The following is a 22,915-nucleotide window of genomic DNA, read 5'->3' as shown; positions in this document are numbered from 1 at the left end:
CTGGGATTACAGGCGTGAGCCGCTGTGCCCAGCCTAGTTTTGACCTCTTCCTCTAACTGGAGCCTAGTCATACTGAACAGTGTCCTGACCACACCCATTTTCCCCCATCTCTTAGTTTCTGCTGTTCCTGCTACTTTGTATCCTCTTCCTAGTACATCTGCAGAAGTTTCTTTCTTTCTTTTCTTTTCCTTCTTTCCTTCCTTCCTTTCTCTCTTTCTTTTTTTTTTTTTGACAGAGTCTGGCTCTTAGGCCCACACTGGAGTGCAGTGGTGCAATCCTGACTCACTCTGCAACCTCCTGAGTTCAAGTGATGGTTGCACCTCAGCCTCCCAAGTAGCTGGGACTACAGGTGCCACCATGCCCAGCTAATTTTTAAATATTTTTTATAGAGACGGGGTCTCCATCTGTTGCCCAGGCTGGTCTCGAACTCCTGAGCTCAAGTGATCAGCCCTCCTCAGCCTCTCAAAGTGCTGGGATTACAGGAGTGCCCTGCCTTGATAAATATGTCTTGAGTTAATAAGTGATTGTTGAGGCCAGGCACAGCGGCTCACACCTGTAATCCCAGCACTTTGGGAGGCCAAGGTGGGCGGATCACCCAAGGTCGGGAGTTTGAGACCAGCCTGACCAACATGGAGAAACCCCGTCTCTACTAAAAATACAAAATTAGCCTGGCGTGGTGGCAGGCGCCTATAATCCCAGCTACTCGGGAGGCTGAGGCAGGAGAATTGCTTGAACCCAGGAGGCGGAGGTTGCTGTGAGCCCAGATGGCGCCATTGCACTCCAGCCTGGGCAACAAGAGCAAAACTCCATCTCAAAGAAAAAAAAAGTGTCTATACCCTCCTCTTCTTTAGTGAATTCTAGGATCATCAGTAGATGTAGGAACTTCAGTGGTAAATGCTCAAAGCACAATGTGAGTTAGTGGGGCATGGTGGTGCACACCTGTTGTCCCCAGCTACTCGGGAGGCTGAGGTGGGAGCCCAGGGAGGTTAAGACTGCAGTAAGCTGCCCCTGGGCGACAGAGTGAGACCCTGTCTCAAAAAGGAAGGAAGGGAGGAAGGAAAGGAGGAAGGAAGGAACGAAGAAAGGAGGAAGGAAGGAAAGAAGGAAGAAAGAAGGAAAGAAAAAAGAGAAAAAGGAAGGAGGAAGGGGAAAGGAAGGAAGATGAAGGAAAGAAGGAAAGAAAAAAGAAGAGAAAGAAGAGGAAGGAAGGAAGGAAAAGGCAGGCAGGCAAGCACAATGTGTCTGCAGTGGGGTGAATTGGGAGGGAGGGGGAGAAAAGACGGGGAAGAGGTCAGTGTGGGAGTGACTTCAGGTAGGGTCTTTCCGGCCGCGGAACGGATGAGCGAACGTGGGCGCCGTGTCCACCAGAGGGCGCAACGTATCCCTGCCCATCGTCTCAGAGAACTACATCTCCCAGCGGCCCTCGGAGTGCGCGGCCCTTCTCAAGCGAGCGCTGAGGCTCAGAGGCCGCTGGGACTTGTAGTTGGGACGGTGAGCCGCTGGAGGAGGCCGAGTAACTCATTCCCAGGTCCTGAAAAAGTGTGGGGCTGGGTCCTTTCCTCCTTCCTCGGTTTCCATGGCGATGGTTTCGGCAAAGGCCCAGGTTTTGGCAGCGGCAGGGCCCGCTTCCCACTCCCTCCTCTTCACCATCTGCTCCACCCTCACACCTGGCCCCGAGCCGCAACCACCGCCTCCGCACCCGGGCCGGGGACTCTGCAGCCACTGGGTGGCGCGTGTGAGCGGCTCCCGCGCTGCTAATTCAGCCCCACGAGTCCCGGTTCCTACCTCCCTCCTGCCCCAGACCCGCAGCGTCCTCCGTTCTGGGGTCCTAGGGGTTTCTCAAAGCTGTGAGACCCAGAGAACCAGCCAGTCAAGGCTGGAAGCGAGAGGCTGCGGCGGTCAGTGGCTTCCCGGCCACCCCGTCCTTGGCGCCCGCCCGACGCGCCGTCTGCTCCTCCCACCCCACCTCGGGCCGCATCATGAAAATTTAATACCAAATGCATTTGCGGCCCGACGCGGGGAGGTAGTGGGGAAAGGATCACCCTCCTGGGGCCTGGATCTGGAGGTGGACTCAGCGCCGGGAGATGGGCTGGTCTGAGGACAGGAGCGGGGCGGGACCCTGTCTGCGGGCCTGGGGCAGGGAAGGGCCGGGCTGTACCCAACGGGGCGGCGCTGGAATTCCGGCGTGGAGACAAAGTTCGGTGGGCGGGGACAGATTCCGGGGGTGGGAGCAGGACTGGGAGGGCAGGGACAGATCCCAGGGGCGGAGGCGGTGGGCGGGGGACAGATCCCATGGGGCGGGGGCAAGACCGGGAGGGCGGGGACAGATCTCAGGGGCGGAGGCCAGAGCTCCGTGGGTCGGGACAGATTCCAGGGGGCAGAGACAGATGCTATGGGGAAGGGGTAGAACTCTGATGGCAGGAACAGATTCCAGGGGGCAAGAACAGAACTGAGAGGGCGGGGACAGATCCCAGGGACAGATCCTAGAAGAAGGGGACACAACTCCAACGGTGGGGAGAGAACTCAGAGGGCGGGGGCAGAACTCAGGTCAGCGACAGATCCTAGGGGAGGAGACAAATTCAGAGGGCGGTTGAGGATGCCAGGGGGTGCGGATCACAATTTAGGGGGCGGCGACAGATCTCAGGGGGTGGAGACAGAACTCAAATAGCGGAATGGATCCCCCGGAGCTAGGGAAGAACTCAGAGCGCGGACAGATCCCAGAGGAGCGGAGAAATAACACAATGTGGAGACTATGGGGTCGCAGCTGGCACTGGTGGGGTGTGTGAAATATAACTGTGGGGGACGGAAGCCAGAGGGAAGAAAATCGGGGTTAGGGAATGAAATTCAGGGAGAGAAGCAACAGGGAGGAGAGAGACGCCGGAGGGAGAATAGAGCTGGAGGAGTATGGGATTCAAAGGGGAAAGATGGAAACTCGGGAGGAGATGGAGCTCAAGGGTGAAGAACCCGGGTGGCGAAAGGGACTAGAGGGGGACTACAGGTGGATCGAAGTAGGCGTTGGACTTGAGGGGAAAGAATTTCCCTTGAATGAGAAAAGAAAGAACTCCCTGGATGAGACTATTGGAACTGGGGACGAGGTGGGATGGGGATGGAATTGCGGGATGGGGGCGGGGAGGGAGTCCAGGGGTGAAGGAACTGGAGGATGAACGCAGAGGGAAAGTCAGAGAAAACAGGATTGTAAGGGACGAAATTAGGGGGAACAGAAGTCGGGGAGAGAAATGATGGGGATGAGAACTCAGGAGAGGAGAGAAAATCTGGGTAGGAGCCGGGGGGATGGAACAGGGATAGGGGGAGTAGCCTGGGGAAGGAACAGAATTGGGGGGCGTGAACTCGGAGGCGTGAGTTCAGAACCCACAGGCGTGGTCTTGGAAGGCTCAGGAGGGGACAGGACGAGGATGAAAGGGCTGCGAGAGGGGGCGGGTCTGACAGACGAGGGGAGGGGCCTGGTGGGGCCGGGGCGGGGCCTCCCGCTCCCCGCCCCCGGCGCTGAGTCCTGTGACAGCCCCCGGGCCGCCTGCACTTGCAGCCTCTTCCCCCCGAGCGGAGCTGCGGGGCCGGCCGGGCCGGGGCGGACCCCGGGAACCCGGACGCGGCCGCCCGGGCCCGCGGGCGGGGGGATCGGCGGGGGGGACCGGCGGGGTGACCGGCGGCAGGAGCCGCCACCATGGAGTTCCGCCAGGAGGAGTTTCGGAAGCTAGCGGGTCGTGCTCTCGGGAAGCTGCACCGGTGAGCCTGGCGGGGGTCCCGGGAGGAGAAGAGTGGGAGGATCTGAGGAGGATGCTAATTCCCACCTGGGCGCAGACTGACAGATGAACAGGCGATACCCCGGCATGGGGGTCCACCCATCTGTCCAGTTTTCTGCCGTGGGCTCCGACGGCGCCGTTCTCCCTGGTCGAGCCTTGTCCATTATCCTGTTCATTTTTCTGCACCCCACCCCACCCGGCTCCACTCTTCTCTGGTGCTGTAAATGCCTCTCTCCCAGGTCTCTGGCTCCCTCCCCCACCACTTCTGGGTCTCTGTCCCCGTCTCTTTCTGGATGTCTCTGCCCTCTTTCTCTCTGGGTCTCCGTCTCCCTCTTTTTCCAGATCTCCGCTCCTATCTCTCTGGGCCCCTCCTTCTCCCTAGATCTCTGCCTCCGCTTCTTTGCGTCTCTGTGCCCCTCTCTCTGGTTCTCTGGCCATTGCTCTCACTGGACATCTATCAACCCCTGACTCGGAGTCTCTGTCCCCCTCTTTCTGGGTCTCTCCTCTTCCCTAGATCTCTGGTCCCCACTTCTCTGGATCTCTGTCCCCGTCTCTGGGTTTTAATTCTCCCACCATGGGTCTCTCCGTCTCTCTGTGTCTTTTATCGTTTCTGTCTGGCGTGGAGTTTAATCTGCAGCTAAAGCGGATTGGGACTCATAGCCCGTTGTCCTTGAGGGGGTGAAGCTGGGTGGAAGAAGTCAGAGCACCCTGGGTCCCTGGGAGAGAAAGGAGTTAGAGGCCAAAAATTTCGGCTCCTGGGGTAGGACAACCTTCCCAAAGGATATAGGCTGGGGCTGAGAGGGACTCCCTCCCAACCAGGTTGATGACCCCAGTGACCCGAGTGTCCCTCAGGATAATCTGGACACCTCCCCACAGGCTCTCACCCCCAACCCCAGCTTTGGCTCTAAGTCAGATAAATTACTCAGCTGCGGAAAAGCCTAAAAATATATCTGGCCACAGTGCACGAAGGAGATGGCCTCATCAGCACCATGCCCCTGCCGCCATGCCCTCAGGCCCTGTCCCCTTGGCCCTCAGCCCTGACCCTGTGTTTCGTTGAGCTTCAGTCCACCTCGCTAGGCCATGGGGGTCCTTTGCTAAGTCTAACATCAGTCTTGCTTGCTGCAGATCACCTCTTAGCTCCAAAGTTACCCCACCCTCTAGTAACATGAGAGACAAGAATAAGGCTGGACAGAAGTGGGGGGAGGTGGGCAGGAGGATGGTGCAGTGACGGAGGTTGGCGGTGGAGGGGAAGCTGAGATAACCTCACCCCTTCTTTTTCCAATTTTCCAGCCCCTCCCCACCCTTTTTCTCGCCTCCTTTCACGAGTTTCTCAAAATACATCAGTGTGAAGTCAGGAGAATGAGAGAGAGAAAGAGACGTGCTGGTGGAGGGGGCTGGGGGGTGGCAGCGGGATGGATGTGTTCCACAGGCCCCTCCCTCAGTCTCTGCCTCTGTTTCTCATCTGTGCTAGGGTTTCTCACAGTCAATGTCTCCTGGCTGTCACCTCTCTGAGTTACCTCTTGGGTCCCCAGAGACCCCCGGGCTGTGGCCAGGACCATCAGGAGGGAGTTTGCACAGAGAAAAGCATTTGCTTCCAATGCCTGGGGTTTGCTCTGATGGTTGGAGGGAGAGGGGAATACCCCATGTTAGAGACAACAGGTTGATCTCATTTAATCCTCTAGACAAAAATGGGGAAACTGAGGCTCCATTCTGGGGTTGGGGAGATCAGTGGATGAGTATGAGCCCCATGATTTGAACCCAGGTCAGTGTCCCTCCCAAGCCTAGAACAGAGCTCTTCGTTGAGATGAGTGATGCCACAGCTGGTGGGGAGCTTCCTTGCACCCAGGGTGACTTAGAACAAGGACGTGGGGGAATGGGATGCCAGAGAGATGAGAACCCAAGGTGCCTCCTTTCTGAGAGCCAGGTCTTGGTCAGGGGAATGCCGAGGGCCTGTAAGGGATCAGGTCCCATCGCTGTTCTTGTCTGTGACCTTGGAGTGCCACTTCAGCTCCCTGAGCCTCAGTTTTCTTAGTTGCACAATGGGAAGAAAAGAGAGAGCAGAGGGACATAAGGAGACAAAGACATGGGGGAGTGGACAGAGATCCTGAGAGAAGCAGAGAGAGAGAGAGAGAAGTTGAGACATCTCGATTTGAGGTAATGGCCTCCTAAGTGTTGCTTTTCCTTGTCGCCAAGTCCCCAGGCCTGAGTTTGGGGTATCCAGGGAGGAAAGGGGGATTTGCATCTAGGGTCTCCCCTCTCTGTCCTTGTCCCCTGCAAAGCATCAGGGCCACCTTCTTCTCTGCGTCCTTAGTCCTCTTGCTCTAAAATGATTGATATCACCTTGAAGTTCCCTCTTTATTCTCTTCCATTTTTGCCCTTGTCCCCATTTTATAGATGTGGGATACTGAGACCCCCTGTTTAGACAGCCTTGATTAGAGATCTGACATCTCCTCATATTAACAAGGAATCTCACATCAGGGGCTGCAATCACATCTTGAGTTTCAGGGTCAAATATCATCTGATGTCAACCTGGGTCAAAGTCTAATCTCTTTGGGTGACGTGTTCTGATGGGTGGGGGGAGTTCCTGCCATCCTGTACTATTCATCCTAGTGGCTTCAATGCCCCCTATTTCTGGCTCTCTGTCTTCTTCCTCTTGGGGTCTCATTCCTACTCCTTCTGGGTTCTGTCCACTCCCCGGCTTCTCCCACCCCTGTTTCTTAACTGCCCCTCCCCACCTCCTTAAGTTCTAGGACGGGGAGGGGTTGCTGTGTTCTCGCAGCTCTTCCACCTCCCTCCCCCTGGACCGTCTGGCTGTTCCTTCCTCCCCCGTCCCAGTCTCCCTCGCCTCCATCTGTTCCAGCCCCTTCCTGGGATCCAGCCCGATCCCCTGGCTGCCTACCCCCCTCAGAGAGGGGCCGCACCTCACAAATCACGTCCCCAGCCTGTCTGTCCTCCGTCTCCCAGGCTCTCCATCTTTCTGTTGCATTCTGGATCTCTGTTCTCTTCTCTTTGCATCTATGTCCTATCTCCTGGGTTTCTGTCCCCGCCTCTCTCTGGGACTCTGTCTGCTTCCTTCTCCAGGCTTCCATCTCCTCCCTCTCTGGGTCTCTGTCCCCCTATTTCTGGGTCTCTCCCCCTCTCTCTTGGTCTCTGTCTCCCTCTCTCTGGGTCTCCGTCATCCTCTGTCTCTGACCCCTCTCTCTGGGTCTCTGTCTCCCTCTCTATCTGGGTGTCTGTTCCTCTCTCTCTGGGTCTCTGTCTCCCTTTCTCTCTGGATCTCTGTCCCCCTCTTTCTGGGTCTCTGTCCCGCTATGTCTCTGGGTCTCTGTCCCCCTCTGTCTCTGGGTCTCTGCTCCCCTGTTACTCTCTCTCCCTCTCTCTGGGTCTCTGTCTCCTCTTCTCTAGATCTCTGTCCCTCTTTCACTGGATTTCTCTCCCTTCTTCTGTCTGTGACCCCCTCTCTCTGGGCCTCTGTACAACTCCCCCCATCTCTGTCGCCCTCTTTTTGGGTCTTTCTCCACCTGTCTGAAGGCACTTCTCTCTTTCTGCAGCCTCTCCCTGGGTTTGAGGCAGCCCTCCAAATACCCTCTTCGTCATCACAGACTTGATTCTGCATCCAGAACGGGCGGGGGCGAGAGTCACGCTGGGGAATGAGCCAATCCCCCTACCAGGGCCATCTGTCCCCTGCCAGGACACCAACCGCCACTCCCCCTCCCTACCCCCTAGGCTGACAGCCTGGACTCAAGTTTCCCTAGGGATGCCTGGGACGGGCTGCTGGATTCCCAGGGTCCTGGACATCTCCCCACCCCCTAGCAAACGTGGCTGAGAAGCATCTGTTCTTTTGACACCTTTGCTGAAGCATCTCCTTAGCACCTTTTGCTTCCTCGAATAGACTCTTATCCGGGAGAGGCGGCTGGAGAGTCTTTGGGCCTCAGACTCGGGGCACAGGCTCTTGAGTCCCAAAGGGTTGTTTGGGATCTAAATCTCCTGAGTTGAAGGATTTGACAGAGCTGGGAGAAGGGGACTGAAGACCCTCAATGTGAAGAAGAAGGGGGCTGGGGGCCTGAATTCCCGGTCTGAGGGAGATGGAGGATTTCTGGATCACGGGGGGCGAAGGGAGCCAGGGACCTGGACTCTTGGTGAAGAAGGAGGTGCAGGCTTAGAATTCTGGATCTTGAAAAGCAGGTTTTGCCCTGGATCCTGGTCTTGGGGGTGAGGGGGCTGGGGGCCTGGACTTCCGAGTATCTGGCTCTTGCTGTCCCGCAGCCTTCTGGAGAAGCGGCAGGAAGGCGCGGAGACGCTGGAGCTGAGTGCGGATGGGCGCCCGGTGACCACGCAGACCCGGGACCCGCCGGTGGTGGACTGCACCTGCTTCGGCCTCCCTCGCCGCTACATTATCGCCATCATGAGTGGTCTGGGCTTCTGCATCAGCTTTGGCATCCGCTGCAACCTGGGCGTGGCCATCGTCTCCATGGTCAATAACAGCACGACCCACCGCGGGGGCCACGTGGTGGTGCAGGTAGCTCAAGGCCTGAGCCCTTGCAGAGCCCCGCCCCGCTCACCGAGCTCCGCCTACTCCCTCATGACGTCACATTCACCCACCAGAGGTCCAGGCCACGCCCCTTCCGAAACGCAGCCGGAATAGCTCCGCCCAATCCGTGCGCCCCTTAGTTCTGACCTCGCCCTTAGTTCTGACCTCTCCTCCGTTTCCTAAGCCCCGTTCTGATCTAAATGAAGTCCCGCCCTTATTTCCAGGGGCTTGATTGAAAAACGTAGAGTCCGCCCCAACACCAGGTTCCCTAGGGGTTGCCCCTGCCCTATTTTGGACCTACTAGCAATTTTGCTCACGCCTGTACCCCAAGCTTATGTCCCCGGGTCACATCTATTTAATCTCAGTCCCATCTCAGGCTCCTGCCTGAATTTGATCCTTTTTTGAAACCCTGCCACTGCCTACGTCCCACTCCATGTGTTCTGTCCCTTATCTAAAGACCCACAGGGTCTCCCAGGCTACAGTGCAGTGGGGCCATTGCTCTGTCGCCCAAGCTGGAGTGCAGTGGCACCATCACTGCAGCCTCCAACTCCTGGGCTCAAGTGACTCTCCTGCCTCAGCCTTCTGAGCAGCTGGGACTACAGGCGCGCGCCAGCATACCCAGCTAACATTTTTATTTTTATCTTTGTAGAGACAAGGCCTCACTATGTTGCCCAGGCTGGTCTCGGACTCCTGGGCTCAAGCGATCCTCCTGCCTCGGCCTCCCAGTCCTGGGAGTACAGGCGTGAGCCACCGCGCCCTGTCCTTTCTCCTATTTTAATTTCAGCATAGGCCTTGCCCCTGCATCAGAAAAGAGTCCTGATTTGTGCCTTTGTCCTACCTGAAGCTCCTCCCCTTGCTCCCTTCCAATCTGGTCCGCCCCGTTGGCTGCTTCGTGTCCCTGCCTGGACCCTGTGCAGGCCACTCCGCAAACGCTCATAAGCTGGATATAAGTGGAGAGAGTCATCATCATACATGGGCCCCTAGGCTTTCACGGAGGCAAGGAAGCAGGCAAAGCAAGGCATCTAGGTGGTGATGGACCCCGTTGTTAAGGCAGCATAGGCCCTAGCAACGTGGAAGAGCGGAGTTCGTAGACTTTAATTGACAGAAAGTTAGTGTGAGCTTTGATTGGCAAGCGTTTGGAGGTGGGAGGGGTTCCTCGTTGCTGATAGGTCGAGGCGCTAAGTCTGTGGGTGCTGATTGGTGGAACGGCAGAGCCTGGGCAGGGTGGCTGATTTAATGTACATTTTGGCCCGCAGAAAGCCCAGTTCAGCTGGGATCCAGAGACTGTCGGCCTCATACATGGCTCCTTTTTCTGGGGATACATTGTCACTCAGATTCCGGGAGGATTTATCTGCCAAAAATTTGCAGCCAACAGGTACAGTGGTGGGGTCTCAAAGTGGGCGGTAACTACAGTTGTGTGGGTGGAGTTAGAGGGTGTGGTCTTGAATTTGCGGGCAGGCTCTGGTAAGTGGGAGGAGCCTGGATTTGGGGGTGGGTCTTAGAAAAAGGTGGGGCTTGCGATTGAGGATGGTGGAAGTCAGAGAGGTGGTGGGACCTGGGGTCCTGGGGACTACTGGGCCTAGCTTGCTGTGGGCAGGAAAGGCAGAATCCCGAGCATGGCTGGATAGCTTGGATTCTTTTCTCTGACCCTTCCCATCAGGGTTTTCGGCTTTGCTATTGTGGCAACATCCACTCTAAACATGCTGATCCCCTCAGCTGCCCGCGTCCACTATGGCTGTGTCATCTTCGTGAGGATCCTGCAGGGGTTGGTAGAGGTAAATCCCCTCCTGATATGACCCTGCCCTCGCTCGGACCCTGCCTCTTCTCAGTGACCTTGGTTTTCTCCTCTTTAGGGGGTCACATACCCCGCCTGCCATGGGATCTGGAGCAAATGGGCCCCACCCTTAGAACGGAGTCGCCTGGCGACGACAGCCTTTTGTGGTGAGAGGAAGGGGCATCCTCACTCCTGAATCTGAGGGAGGAGGGGTTGGGGCCTGGACTGTTGGGTCTGAGCGGGGAGGGGCTGGGGGGTGCTGAACTCCTGTGTCTGAGGGAGGAGGAGGACACTCTGGACCTGGACTCCCAGGTCTGAGGGAAGAGGGGCTGGGGCTGGACTACTGGGTCTGAGAGAGGAGGGGCTGGAGGCCTGCACTCCTGGGTCTGAGAGAGGAGGAGCTGGGGGCCTGGACTCCTGGGTCTGAGAGAGTAGGAGCTGGGCCTGGACTCCTGGGTCTGGGGGAGGAGAAGCTGGGGGCGTGGACTCCCGGGTCCGAGGGAGGAGGGGCTAGGCCTGGATTCCTGGGTCTGAGGGAGGAGCGGCAGTGGCCTGTGATTCTGTGTCTGGAAAGGTGGGAGTGGTGGGGGTGCGCACTCCTTGATCTGAGGGAAGATGGGCCTGTTCTCTCCCCCGCATCCTCCCCCTTAGGTTCCTATGCTGGGGCGGTGGTCGCGATGCCCCTCGCCGGGGTCCTTGTGCAGTACTCGGGATGGAGCTCTGTTTTCTACGTCTACGGTGAGGGACCCGGATGCCTGGTTCCGGGTGGCTCTGGGGCGGAGCGGGGCCGGTCCTCACCTCGCTCCCATCCCCCTCCTGACCCCCCAGGCAGCTTCGGGATCTTCTGGTACCTGTTCTGGCTGCTCGTCTCTTACGAGTCCCCCGCGCTGCACCCCAGCATCTCGGAGGAGGAGCGCAAGTACATCGAGGACGCCATCGGAGAGAGCGCGAAACTCATGAACCCCCTCACGGTCCGGGACCAAATCTTCGGGGAAGGGGCGGGGAGAGATAGCAAGCCACAAACCTGAACAGCGTGTACATCAGGGAGGGTTCCTGCAGACTCTAGAGGAGACGGGACTGGAACGCAAAGAGAGGGGCTAGAACCTAGGAGGCGGGTTGCAACCCGCGGAGGACGGGATTCTCAGGTGCTGGGGGCAGGGTTAGGTCGGGAGTTGAGCAGGATTAGAACCACTGACAGGGCATGGTTAAAGCCAGCAGACAAGGGATTAGAATGTGGGGGTTTTGCTTAGACCTTGGGTTGAGGCTGTATTTTGGGGGCATTTTTGCATAAAAAGAGACTCCTAGGGCAGGCTCAGTGGCTTCCGCCTGCAATCCCAACACTTGGGGGGTGGAGGCTGCAGGATCAGTTGAGCCCAGGAGTTCCAGACCAGCCTGGGCAACATGGCGAGAACCCGTCTCTACTCAAAATACAAAATACAAAAAGTAAAAATAAAAATAAAAAAAAAAAAAAAGAAAAAGGTCCCTGAGGGGCACGGACACCTGCGGACCCGAGAGGCTACCATAGGGCCAGGACCCCTTCATCACTCAAGTGTCACCTTGAGGCTAGGATCACTGGGTCCCCACGGCAACATGGTGTAGCCCGCGCCTTTGGGTCCATAGAAGTTTCAGTGCGGTCGGGATCCTTTGGTCTCTGCAGAACTACACTGTGGTCCCTGAAGGGACGCGGAGAAGCCCTCAGCCCCGCTCCCCGTCTTAGCGGCCCTCCCCTCGCCCCCACAGAAGTTTAGCACTCCCTGGCGGCGCTTCTTCACGTCTATGCCAGTCTATGCCATCATCGTGGCCAACTTCTGCCGCAGCTGGACGTTCTACCTGTTGCTCATCTCCCAGCCCGCCTACTTCGAAGAAGTGTTCGGCTTCGAGATCAGCAAGGTAGAGCCCAGGAGGAGAGGGCAGGGGCGCGCGGAGGGGTCGGCGGGAGGGAACTGGCCGCGATCCCGAGGCAGGGAGGAGCCGGTGGTGCACCGACAGGGCAGAGACGCCGAGCCGGCGGCCCCGAACCCTAGTCTCCCCTGTACACCTGTTCCTGCAGGTAGGCCTGGTGTCCGCGCTGCCCCACCTGGTCATGACCATCATCGTGCCCATCGGCGGCCAGATCGCGGACTTCCTGCGGAGCCGCCGCATCATGTCCACCACCAACGTGCGCAAGTTAATGAACTGCGGAGGTGAGTTGGGGCGGGGCCTGGGCCGGCTCTAGGACAGCCTGGGTGGAGCAGAGCGGGATTGAGAGGTGATAGGGAGTGGTTACAGGCGGAAACCATCCAGCCTACCCCAGAAGTCCCTTTCTATGCAAAGGGCCGTGGCCAACAGGGTGGAGCCGGGGCAGAGCAGGCCTGGATGAAAGGGACTGTCACGCGGCCGTCCAAGGGGCAACCGCGTGGAAAGGCAGGGTGGGCGAGACTTCCCGGGTGGAGCAGAGGCAAGACCAAGTTGGGCCTGGAGGGACAAGGCCTGCACGAAGTTGGGTGTGGTAGGACATGAACTAGGTGATGAAGAGGCGCTATGAGTAAGGCACCTGGAGAGACAGGGTCTAGGGGCCTACTGTCTAACGAGTGAGATTTGCTAGGCGTGGTGGCGCGCGCCTGTGGTCCCATCTACTTGGGAGGCTGAGAAGGGAGGATCGCTGGAGCCCAGAAGTGCGAGGCTGCAGTGAGCTATGATCGCTCCGCAGCACTCCAGCCTGGGCGACAGAGCGAGACTTTGTTTCTAGAAAAATTAAAATTACAATTAAAAATTAAAAAACAGGCAGGGCATGGTGGCTAACCCCTGTAATCCCAGCACTTTCGGAGGCGAAGGCCGGTGGATCACTTGAGCTCAGGAGTTTGAGACCAGCCTGGGCAACATCGTGAGACTTTGTCTCTTAAAAAAAAAAAAAAAAAAAATCAAAAAATTAAAAAAAAAACCTCCTGAGTGGGGATTGAGGGGAAGGTGTGAATGTGCACAGCAGGGATCCTGCGTGTTCGGGGAGTGGCCTAGTCAAGGGGTGGAGCTACGGGAGGGGCGATGGAGCTGGTGGGCGTGGTCAGGGCTGGGGCTTGGAGAAGTAGGGGCCTGGTTAGGGTGGGCGCGGGTGGCGTGGAGGGCGTGAGAAGGCCTGGGCGTGGAGGTGGCCAGACTGGGGCGGATAGAGGCGGTTTGGGGCTGGAGCAGGTCTGGAAGGGCGGTGTGGGGCAGCCTGCGCCCCGCTCCAGCCGACACTCAGGAGACGCGGCTCCCCCCAACCCCGTAGGCTTCGGCATGGAAGCCACGCTGCTGTTGGTGGTCGGCTACTCGCACTCCAAGGGCGTGGCCATCTCCTTCCTGGTCCTAGCCGTGGGCTTCAGCGGCTTCGCCATCTCTGGTGAGAACCGCGGATCCGCAGCTTGGGGGACTCTGGTCAGCTCTGTAGGGAACTTCCTGGCTCAGGAACGGGGCCTCTCAGCTTCACAAAAGGTGGAACATGAGCAGCGGGGAGGGGAGAGTGTTGAGAACGTCCCAGTGGGAATCACTCGAGTGAGATTCCGGTGTGACGCCTTCCAATTTGTCTCTCCGCCAGGGTTCAACGTGAACCACCTGGACATAGCCCCGCGCTACGCCAGCATCCTCATGGGCATCTCCAACGGCGTGGGCACTCTGTCGGGCATGGTGTGCCCCATCATCGTGGGGGCCATGACTAAGCACAAGGTCGGTGCCGCAGTCCTGACTCAGTCGCCCTCCAAGTGTGTGCTTGGTACCTAACTGACCACGTGGTGGCACTGTCTCTGGGGTGCCATCCCTGCCTCTTCAGCCTCTCTGGGTCTCTGCCTCCCTTCCTCTAGGCCTCCTCCTCTCTCCGCCTCTGTTTCTCTGTCCTCCCATTTGACCTCAGCCCTATTGTCCCCTGCAGACTCGGGAGGAGTGGCAGTACGTGTTCCTAATTGCCTCCCTGGTGCACTATGGAGGTGTCATCTTCTACGGGGTCTTTGCTTCTGGAGAGAAGCAGCCGTGGGCGGAGCCTGAGGAGATGAGCGAGGAGAAGTGTGGCTTCGTTGGCCATGACCAGCTGGCTGGCAGTGACGACAGCGAAATGGAGGATGAGGCTGAGCCCCCGGGGGCACCCCCTGCACCACCGCCCTCCTATGGGGCCACACACAGCACATTTCAGCCCCCCAGGCCCCCACCCCCTGTCCGGGACTACTGACCATGTGCCTCCCACTGAATGGCAGTTTCCAGGACCTCCACTCCACTCATCTCTGGCCTGAGTGACAGTGTCAAGGAAACCCACTCCTTTTTGTCCTGCCTCAGGCCTAAGAAGCACTCTCCCTTCTTCCCAGTGCTGTCAAATCCTCTTTCCTTCCCAGTTGCCTCTCAGGGGTAGTGAAGCTGCAGACTGACAGTTTCAAGGATACCCAAATTCCCCTAAAGGTTCCCTCTCCACCCGTTCTGCCTCAGTGGTTTCAAATCTCTCCTTTCAGGGCTTTATTTGAATGGACAGTTCAACCTCTTACTCTCTCTTGTGGTTTTGAGGCACCCCCACCCCCCGCTTTCCTTTATCTCCAGGGACTCTCAGGCTAACCCTTGAGATCACTCAGCTCCCGTCTCCTTTCAGAAAAATTCAAAGTCCTCCTCCAGAAGTTTCAAATCTCTCCCAACTCTGTTCTGCATCTTCCAGATTGGTTTAACCAATTACTCGTCCCCGCCATTCCAGGGATTGATTCTCACCAGCGTTTCTGAGGGAAAATGGCGGTTTCAAGTCCCCCCTTCCTCGCCCACTTCACATCTCCCCTACTAGCAGATTCTGCGAAAGCACCAAATTTCCCAAGACCCTCTTCTCCCTAGCTTAGCATAATGTCTGGGGAAACAACCAAAATCGCAATTTTAACAATATGCCTCTCCACCCCCGTGCACTTTTTCTGACATGGTTTTCAGGTCTATATATAGTGGCTGCTCCAGTCCGTGAACTCAAAGGTTGGAAGCCACCACCATTGAACTCCCCCATGGTGGTTTCATGATGCCCCTCCCCAGTTCCTCGCACTTTATTCTCCTGGGTGGTTTCGAACTACCCTCAGTTTCTCAGTGGCCATTTGTTGTGTCCCTCAGGGGCTTAATGACTCAAAATCTGGGATCCTTCCCCTCTCAGACACCCCTCTTTCAGCTTAGAATTTGGGGAACCTATAGAGAAGTCACAGAATCCCATGAAAGGGAATGGGGCAGGGGACAGGGGTGTTTTTTCCCAGTGCAGGGTTGTGTCTTTGTGTCTCCGTCTCTGTGACTGTACATCCTGCCCTGCCCCACTCCTAATAAAAGCTTTGGTGTACAGGCTCAGTTGTTCTTGGCTGTGGAGGTCGCAGGCATCCTGGTCCCCAGCCCCGTCCTCCCTCAGACTGAGGAGTCCAGGCCCACAGCTCCTCCTTCCTCAGTTCCAGGGATCCAGGCCCCAGCCCCTCCTCCCCCAGACCCAGGGGTCCAGGCCCCCAGCCCCTCCTCTCCCAGACCCAGGAGTCCAGGCCCCAGCCCTTCCTCCCTCAGATCCAGGAGTCTAGGCCCCCGTCCCCTCCTCCCTCAGACCCAGGAGCCCAGGCCCCAGCCCCTCCTCCCTCAGATCCAGGAGTCTAGGCCCCAGCCCCTCCTCCCTCAGACCCAGGGGTCCAGGCCCCCAGCCCCTCCTCCCTCAGACCCAGGAGTCCAGGACCCCAGCCCCTCCTCCCTCAGACACAGGAGCCCAGGCCCCCAGCCCCTCCTCCCTCAGACCCAGGAGTCCAGATCCCCAGCACTGCCTCCCCCAGACCCAGGGGTTCAGGCCCCCAGCCCCTCCTCCCTCAGACCCAGGAGTCCAGACCCCCAGCCCCTCCTCCCTCAGACCCAGGAATCCAGATCCCCAGCAACGCCTTCCCCAGACCCAGGCGTCCAGGCCCCCAGCCCCTCCTCCCTCAGACCCAGGAGTCCAGATCCCCAGCCCCTCCTCCCTCAGACCCAGGAGTCCAGATCCCCAGCCCCTCCTCCCTCAGACCCAGGAGTCCAGACCCCCAGCCCCTCCTCCCTCAGACCCAGGAGTCCAGAACCGCAGCCCCTCCTCCCTCAGACCCAGGAGTCCAGACCCCCAGCCCCTCCTCCCTCAGACCCAGGAGTCCAGAACCGCAGCCCCTCCTCCCTCAGACCCAGGGGTTCAGACCCCAGCCCCTCCTCCCTAAGTTTCAGCGGTCTCAGACTCCAGCTCCTCCCATCCCAGGGCTCAGGCCAGAGGAGGGGTCTAGCCATGGGAACATGATATTTATTCGGTCTCAGACCTTGTTCTCTGATCATAGCGTAAGCATCTCTGTATATTAGACCCTTTATCCGGGGGACTACTCTAGCTAAGCATGCCAGAAGCGCAGGATTTTCCTTCACTGTGGGGATGTGCAGGTCCAGCAGAACTCGGAGGGTCTCACACGAAGTTGTTGGGGAGCGTGGCGGGGGACAGGGCCTCCAGACGCTGCGGGCGACCCCCGCGGGGCGGCGGGGGCAGCTTTGGTGGCAGCGGAGGTGTGGGCGGGGGCTGCTTGGTGGCGATGTGGGAAGGGACCCAGGTATCCGGCGCATAAAAGTAGAGGTCGTAGGGGTCTTTCGGGGCGTCCAAATGCAGAACTGTGGGAGCAAAGGGGCGTGGTCATCTCTCGGCTGACCCTCCAGGCCCCCTTCCAGGTCATCTCCAGGGCCCCTTTTGTGCGGCTGACAAATCAGGAGGCCGGAGAGAGGATTCCGATTCTGCATTTGAACTGAGTTTTCAATAAAAAGGGTGGGGGCCGCTGCAGAAACCAGGAGGCGTGGTGTCCGAGCAGCAGCGGCGGGGCCTGCAGTGGAGGGCGGGAACTGCAGGGCTCCGGGCCGCGTACCTGCAGGGGCAGGGGCGGGGCTGGCGGGGACAGCGGCTCTGGGCCTGAAGCATTTTCCAACCGCATTGGGAGCGGCACTGGACTCTTGGGTGAAATTGCAGACATTTAGGGGGCTGGACGTGGCCATGGAAGAGCCAGGGCTTTCATTGACCTTGGGTGGGGGACCTGTGCTTTTTTGGCTGGGCGCCCTAAGGTGCCGGGAGAGATCGGGTTATGGAAAACTGCAGGCGTTCAAGGGGCAGGGCGCTCACCTGGTTCATCTCCGTCGTCCGGAAGCCGGTGATGTGCGAAGGGCCGCTGTCGAGCTGCCCGGCGGTAGAGACACCACAGCAGCACAAAGATGCCGATCAGCAGCGCGGTCCCCGCGAAGAACAGGCAGGGGGCCCCGCCTGCTGCGCCACGTGGTCGCCCCACCAGAGTCACGCCTGAAGAGGGATACCAGCAATCTAAGCTCCTAACCCCCTCCTCTCTCAGACCCAGGGGTCCAAGCTCCTAGCCCCTCCTGCGTCAGATCCAGGAATTCCTGTTCCCAAACCCTTCTCCCTCAGACCCAGGAGTGCAGGCCCCCAGCCCCTCCTCCCTCGGACCCAGGAGTCCAGGCCCGCAGCCCCTCCTCCCTCGGACCCAGGAGTCCAGGCCCCCAGCCCCTCCTCCCTCAGACTCAGGAGTCTGGCTCCTGCCCCTCACCTGTCTCCTTCATTCGCTCCACCACGATGATGGTGTTGACTCCCTCACCTCGGCTGTGCCTCTGGGGTGCCGGCAGAGTGGCAGGGGCCAACTGACTGGGGCGCCCTGGAAGAGCAGGGGGACCTGCAATCCGGGCTGAGGGAGGAGGGGCGTTGGACTCCTTAGGGCCAGAGTTCTGGGGGGCCTTCAGCTCAACCGTTCTTGGAGAATCTGAAGTGGACAATTTTGGGGAGTCGGGCTGGATGGCTGCAGGGGTTTCTGGTTTGGGATTCAGGGACAGCTCATTTAGAGCAGTGGCGTCATCCTTGAAGGGCGCAGGTGTTTCTGGGTAAAGACTAGTGGAGATTTGAGGGTCAGAGGTCCTGGGCACATCTGTTGCATTTTGGTAGTAGGTTGTGGGGAATTCTGTTTGGGAAATTTCGGTGGGGCTGGGATTGTGGATCACATGGGATTCTGGGTGGGGGGTTTTAGAAGGGTCAGGATGGAGAGCTTGGAGAAATTCAGAGTTTGGGGTCTCAGTGGAGTTGAGGTGGTGGCTTTCTGGGGATTTGGGGTCAGGGGTCTTGGTAGGGTTAGTGTTTGAGGTCTCAGGGAGTTCTACCTGTGAGGTTTCAGTGGCATTAAGCTGGGGAATCTCTGGGGATTCTTGGGGTATAGTTTGCATAAGGCCAGTGTTTGGGGTCTCAGGAAATTCTGGGCGTGAAGTTTTGGAGAAGTTAGATTTGGGGGTCTCAGGGGATCCTGGGTATGGCATTTCAGTTGGGCCAGCTGTGGGGGTCTCAGAAGACGCTGGGTGTGTCATTTTGGAGAGGTTAGTTTTGGGGATGTCCAGGGATTCTGATATTGAGGTTGTGAGTGAGTCAGCTTTGGGGGTCTCAGGAGACTCTGGGTGCGGGGTTTCTCGGAGGTCAGGGTTGGGGGTCTCAGTGAAGTCAAGTGGGTAGGTTGCCAGGGAAACCGTATGAGGTGGTTTGGAAAGCTCAGGGTAAGGAGTCCCAGGAAATTCTGGGTTAAGGCGATCTCGTGTGGAATTTTCAGAAGCTCCCTTCAGAGGGGAGGTCTCAGAGGGGTGGGCCATGTCCGGAAAGCCAGAGCCCAAAGGCGGAGGGGTTGAGGGAGCGGCTTTGGACCTCAGGCCGGCGAGGAGGAAGACGAGGAAGAGGATCCGGCTGAATGATTTCATAGCTCTCGGAGATACCTATAGCTGCGGGAGGAGCGGGAAGGAAGGGGTTAAGGCCGAAGTCTCCCAGGAGCCCCGCCCACTCCCAGAGGCCACGCCCACTGGACCACAGGTGGACCACGTCCGGGGCCCAGCTTGGCGTTAGGGATGGGAGGAGAACCCAATCGCAAGTCCCTTGGAGGCTTGTGGGGCGATGGCCGAGGTAGCCAAGGGAGACTGAGGCGCGGGGCTTCTTGGGAGTCGTAGTTAATTTCCTTATCTGTTTCACCGAGTGGTCCTAGAAAAATTGGGAAAGAACGACACTTCTCCAGGCCCCCAGATCTCCTCGACTTCGACTTTGGAGAGTGTCAGGCCTTCGAGGGGACATGGGATCTCCTTCCTCTCCGAGGTCCCCCGGGACACCTTGACTCAACAGTTGTTTACACTACAGGAGGCTCCTAACGGCTGAGGGCTGGGCTCATGGATTTGAGGGAGGAGGGAGACGTTTGGGCTCTAGGTTAAGAAGGTTACTGGGGGTTCAGACTCCTGGGTCTTGCAGGGTGAGGGGGCTGAGGTTCCTGGCTCCTGGTTGTTTAGGGAGGAGAAGGCTGGAAGTTCAGATGCCTAGAATTTTGAGGGAGCAAGGTTTGGGGACTGAATTGCAGGGGTGAAAGGAGATAAGAGGCCTTGAGCTCTTGGTTCTTGAGTTAGAAAGGAATTGGGAGCTCTGAGTCCTCCAGAAATAGGGTCTGGGGTCTGGGCTCTGCAGAGTGGAGGGGTAGGGACTTGAAGAAGAGAGCTTTGGGGCAGGACTCTCAAGTCTGTTATTGAAGATGGAGCTAGGATTTCAGCATCTCCGGGGCTAGTCACGGCAGAGAAACATAGGTCTGTGGTCAGGTGGAGGTGGAGGCGGCCGACCCATCGATGGGACAGGCTTCCTTGAGGTCCCGGGGTCTCTTACCTGCTCTGGTGTCCAAGGTAACAGCAGATGAGCAGAGCTGGATGCAGAGAACGGTGAATGTTGCAGAATGGATCTGGGCAGGGCAGTGGGAGGTAGGGTCTCAGGGGCACAGAGGTGATGCAACTGACCCCCTCCCAGGGGATCCTGGGAGCCTAGCGACAGACTTAGACTCTTAAAGGGACAGAAGTAAAGGACATTGTCTCTGGGGTGGGGAAGGGAGTTAGAGACTGGAATGATCTAGTGGAGATGTGGCTCAAACTATTTTTTTGAAACCAGGGGTCCTGGCCCTCTACCCTCTCCTACCTGAAAACCCAGGGATCTAGTTCCCTGGTACCTTCCTGTTTCAAGCCCCCTAACTTGTATCCCCCAGCTCCCTGCCCCCAGACTCAGAACTCCAGTCCTCTAGCTCCTTCCTTCCTCAGATTCAAGAATCCAAGTCCCCAGCCTCCTCCTCCTCCAGAACATAGGAATCTGGGTCTCTGTCCCATCCACTCTTAGACTCAGGAGTCCAAGCTTCTGCCACCACCTTCCTAGGAAACTAAGAGCACAAGTTCCCACATCCCAAATTGCTACTGCTCTGTAGGACTTCCAAGTTTTGCCCATCTTCTCCTCACTGTGTATAGAGGCCCCTCTTTTTTAATTTTTAATTTTTTTTTTTTTTTTTGAGATAGAGTCTCACTCTGTTGCCCAGGCTGGAGTGCAGCAGTGCGATCTCGGCTCACTGCAACCTCCGCCTCCCGGGTTCAAGCGATTTTCCTGCCTCAGCCTCCCAAGTAGCTGGGATTACACCACACCTAATTTATGTATTTTTGTAGAGAAGGAGTTTCGCCACGTTGGCCAGGCTGGTCTCGAACTCCTGACCTCAAGTGATCCACCCGCCTCGGCCTTCCAAAGTGCTGGGATTACAGGCATTAGCCACGGCACCCGACTGAGGCCCCTCTTAAGCGTCAGTGTGGACTGGGTGTGCTGGCTCACGTCTGCAATCCCAACACTCTGGGAGGCCAAGAAGGGCAGATCACAAGGTCAGGAGTTCAAGACCAGCCTGGCCAACAGTTTGGCAAAACCCTATCTCTACTAAAAATACAAAAATTAGCTGGGCGTGATGGTGGGCACCTGTAATCCCAGCTACTCGGGAGGCTGAGGCAGGACAATGGCTTGAACCTGGGAGGTGGAGGTTGCAGTGAGCCGAGATAGTGCCATTGCACTCCAGCCTGGGCAACAAGAGCAAGACTCCATCTCAAACAGAGAAACACACACACAAAAAAGAGTCAGTGTGAGGAGGACTGGGCTTTAATCTTCACAGCACCCCCAAACTCCTCCCGGATAAGGGCTTAGAAACATCCTCAGGGCAGCTCAGGAGCGCTGTCTGTTTTCCCCTCTTCTCACTCTCTCTGAGGTTTTTCTGATGTGGTCTGTCACTTTTCCTGTCCTCACACCCCTGCCACACGTACTCTTTACCATTTCTTGCCTTTTCCCCCCTCCCTATCTCGCCCTCGATCTTTCTGGGCCTCTCCCTGCTGTATTTATCTCTGGGCAGCTCCGTCCAGACCAGGACGTCCTTCCATTTCCGTCTGTCTTTCTGAGAGCCCTTTCTTTCTCTCCTCCATCTCCATCTGACTGTTCGTTTCCATCTCCTTCGCTCTCTTTTCTTGTTTTCTTCCTTTTCCTTTCTTTTTCTGTCGTCCCCTTTCTTTCTATTTCTTCCTCGGCCACTCTGTCTTTGTCCTTCTCTTTGTGTCTCTGTTCCTCTGACGGTCCTTCCGCCAGTCTCTATTTTTAGCCCTCTGACACACCCCCTGTGTCCACCTCTCTGTCTGTCTGTCTCTCCCCCTCCCTTGTCTCAGGTCCAGCTTCTGGTCCCAATTAGTTGGTGGCGGCCAAGGCAGCGGCAGGTCCCCCACCCCCGGCTCCTCATTACCGCTGGCGGCTCCTAATGAGCCTGGGGAGGGGGTGACCCCGCGCCCCCGGCCCCCCGGCCTGCGTCACTGCCCGGTGCGGGGGCTGCGGAGGCGATATAAGGGGGCTGCCAGCATCGCTGCCTCAGCCCACTGCACGGTAGGGGACCATGCGGGAAGCTGGGGGTGGGTGCATGGTGAGGCCCGTGATTCTGGGCCGGGATGCAGCCCCATTGAGCCCCTTTCTGGTTCTCCACAGGTGATGGAGACCCGTCAGGTGTCCAGGAGCCCTCGGGTTCGGCTGCTCCTGCTGCTGCTGCTGCTGCTGGTGCCCTGGGGCGTCCGCACTGCCTCGGGAGTCGCCCTGCCCCCGGTCGGGGTCCTCAGGTAGGTGCCAGGCCCAGAACTCCCAGGGAGGGGTGGGAACTTGGAGAAGTGGGAAGAGAACCAAAGAGAAAGGGGACGGAAGACCCAGAAAGCGGGACAGAAGCCCAAAGAGAGGGCGACCGAGACCCAGCGAGAAGACAGAGACTAGGGGTGGGGGAAGGAGGGAGGAGGGTTTGGTGGTAGTGGTGGTGCGGGAAATGGACAGAAAATCAGCAAGGGAAAGAGACACAGAAAGATAGATCCCGAGAAAGGCGTGGAGAGGCTCGAAAGGAGTCGTTGCAGAAACGGATTCATTCTTTGAGCAACGTTTATTGGGTTCTTGGTGTGCGCCTGGCCATGCGCTGAGCGCTGTGGGCGGACAAGTGCATCAGACTCGGTCTCAGAACCTGGGGAGTTTCGAACCTGGTGAGCAGAGAGACAGAGACCCACACAGAGAACGAGAGAGACAGGGGGAGCCGGACCGAGCCACTCCACGGACTGGGCAGTAACAGGGCTTCGAGTTAGACCGCGGGGAGGACAGGCGGAGGCAAGAGCCGGTCTGGACGCGCGGTCACCGCGTCTCTCCACAGCCTCCGCCCCCCAGGACGGGCCTGGGCGGATCCCGCCACCCCCCGGCCGCGGAGGAGCCTGGCGCTGGCGGACGACGCGGCCTTCCGGGAGCGCGCGCGGTTGCTGGCCGCCCTCGAGCGCCGCCACTGGCTGAACTCGTACATGCACAAGCTGCTGGTGTTGGATGCGCCCTGAGCGCGCTGCCCGTCCCCATCTTAATAAAGACCATGCCCTGCGCTCCGGACTGCGCCTCGTTCCTGCGCCTCGTTCCTGCGCGACCTGCGTGTGCGTTGGGCTGGGGGCGCGGGGCTCGAAATGGGGGGTAGAAAAGAGACAGGACTCTGTGTCGGCCACTCTGGCATC

At 58.1% G+C, this 22,915-nt stretch overlaps 3 protein-coding genes and 1 long non-coding RNA gene across 8 annotated transcripts; 2 read left to right on the top strand and 2 right to left on the bottom strand.

Annotated features, from left to right (window-relative positions):
* Positions 1-2,424: 2,424 nt before the first annotated feature.
* On the top strand, positions 2,425-15,364 carry SLC17A7 (solute carrier family 17 member 7). Of its 4 annotated transcripts, none has more exons than XM_063719609.1 (12): positions 2,425-2,773; positions 8,028-8,280; positions 9,549-9,667; positions 9,953-10,067; positions 10,146-10,233; positions 10,718-10,804; positions 10,895-11,037; positions 11,807-11,956; positions 12,117-12,249; positions 13,314-13,424; positions 13,620-13,747; positions 13,950-15,364. In XM_063719609.1, the coding sequence occupies exons 1-12, from the start codon at positions 2,673-2,675 to the stop codon at positions 14,241-14,243; spliced, it is 1,722 nt and encodes a 573-aa protein (XP_063575679.1). In that variant the 5' UTR covers positions 2,425-2,672; the 3' UTR covers positions 14,244-15,364. The 4 variants fall into 4 exon arrangements, with proteins under 4 accessions (XP_063575679.1, XP_063575680.1, XP_024093875.1 ...); XM_063719610.1 differs by having other exon boundaries at positions 2,671-2,778; XM_024238107.2 differs by lacking the exon at positions 2,425-2,773 and adding an exon at positions 3,537-3,744.
* LOC129052017 (uncharacterized) lies at positions 5,333-8,342 on the bottom strand. The gene is made up of 3 exons (XR_008516676.1): positions 7,610-8,342; positions 6,683-7,371; positions 5,333-5,865 (listed from the first exon to the last, which is right to left on the bottom strand). It is a non-coding gene; the product is annotated as an uncharacterized LOC129052017 (long non-coding RNA).
* Positions 15,365-16,296: 932 nt separating the features above from the next.
* Positions 16,297-19,875, bottom strand: GFY (golgi associated olfactory signaling regulator). The gene is made up of 4 exons (XM_002829567.4): positions 19,722-19,875; positions 17,602-18,805; positions 17,166-17,339; positions 16,297-16,666 (listed from the first exon to the last, which is right to left on the bottom strand). The coding sequence occupies exons 2-4, from the start codon at positions 18,782-18,784 to the stop codon at positions 16,467-16,469; spliced, it is 1,557 nt and encodes a 518-aa protein (XP_002829613.4). The 5' UTR covers positions 18,785-18,805; positions 19,722-19,875; the 3' UTR covers positions 16,297-16,466.
* On the top strand, positions 18,661-22,796 carry PTH2 (parathyroid hormone 2). Of its 2 annotated transcripts, none has more exons than XM_024238293.2 (3): positions 18,661-19,774; positions 21,876-22,003; positions 22,573-22,796. In XM_024238293.2, exons 1-3 carry the CDS (start codon positions 19,685-19,687, stop codon positions 22,745-22,747), a joined length of 393 nt encoding a protein of 130 aa, XP_024094061.2. In that variant the 5' UTR covers positions 18,661-19,684; the 3' UTR covers positions 22,748-22,796. The 2 variants fall into 2 exon arrangements, with proteins under 2 accessions (XP_024094061.2, XP_054396941.1); XM_054540966.1 differs by lacking the exon at positions 18,661-19,774 and adding an exon at positions 21,005-21,776 and having other exon boundaries at positions 22,573-22,791.
* The last annotated feature ends 119 nt before the right edge of the window (positions 22,797-22,915 follow it).

Source organism: Pongo abelii, chromosome 20 (assembly GCF_028885655.2).
Source record: "Pongo abelii isolate AG06213 chromosome 20, NHGRI_mPonAbe1-v2.0_pri, whole genome shotgun sequence".
Classification (NCBI taxonomy): Eukaryota; Metazoa; Chordata; class Mammalia; order Primates; family Hominidae; genus Pongo; species Pongo abelii.
The sequence above is the reverse complement of the archived record's forward strand: the minus strand, read 5'-3'. Positions and strand labels throughout refer to the sequence as shown.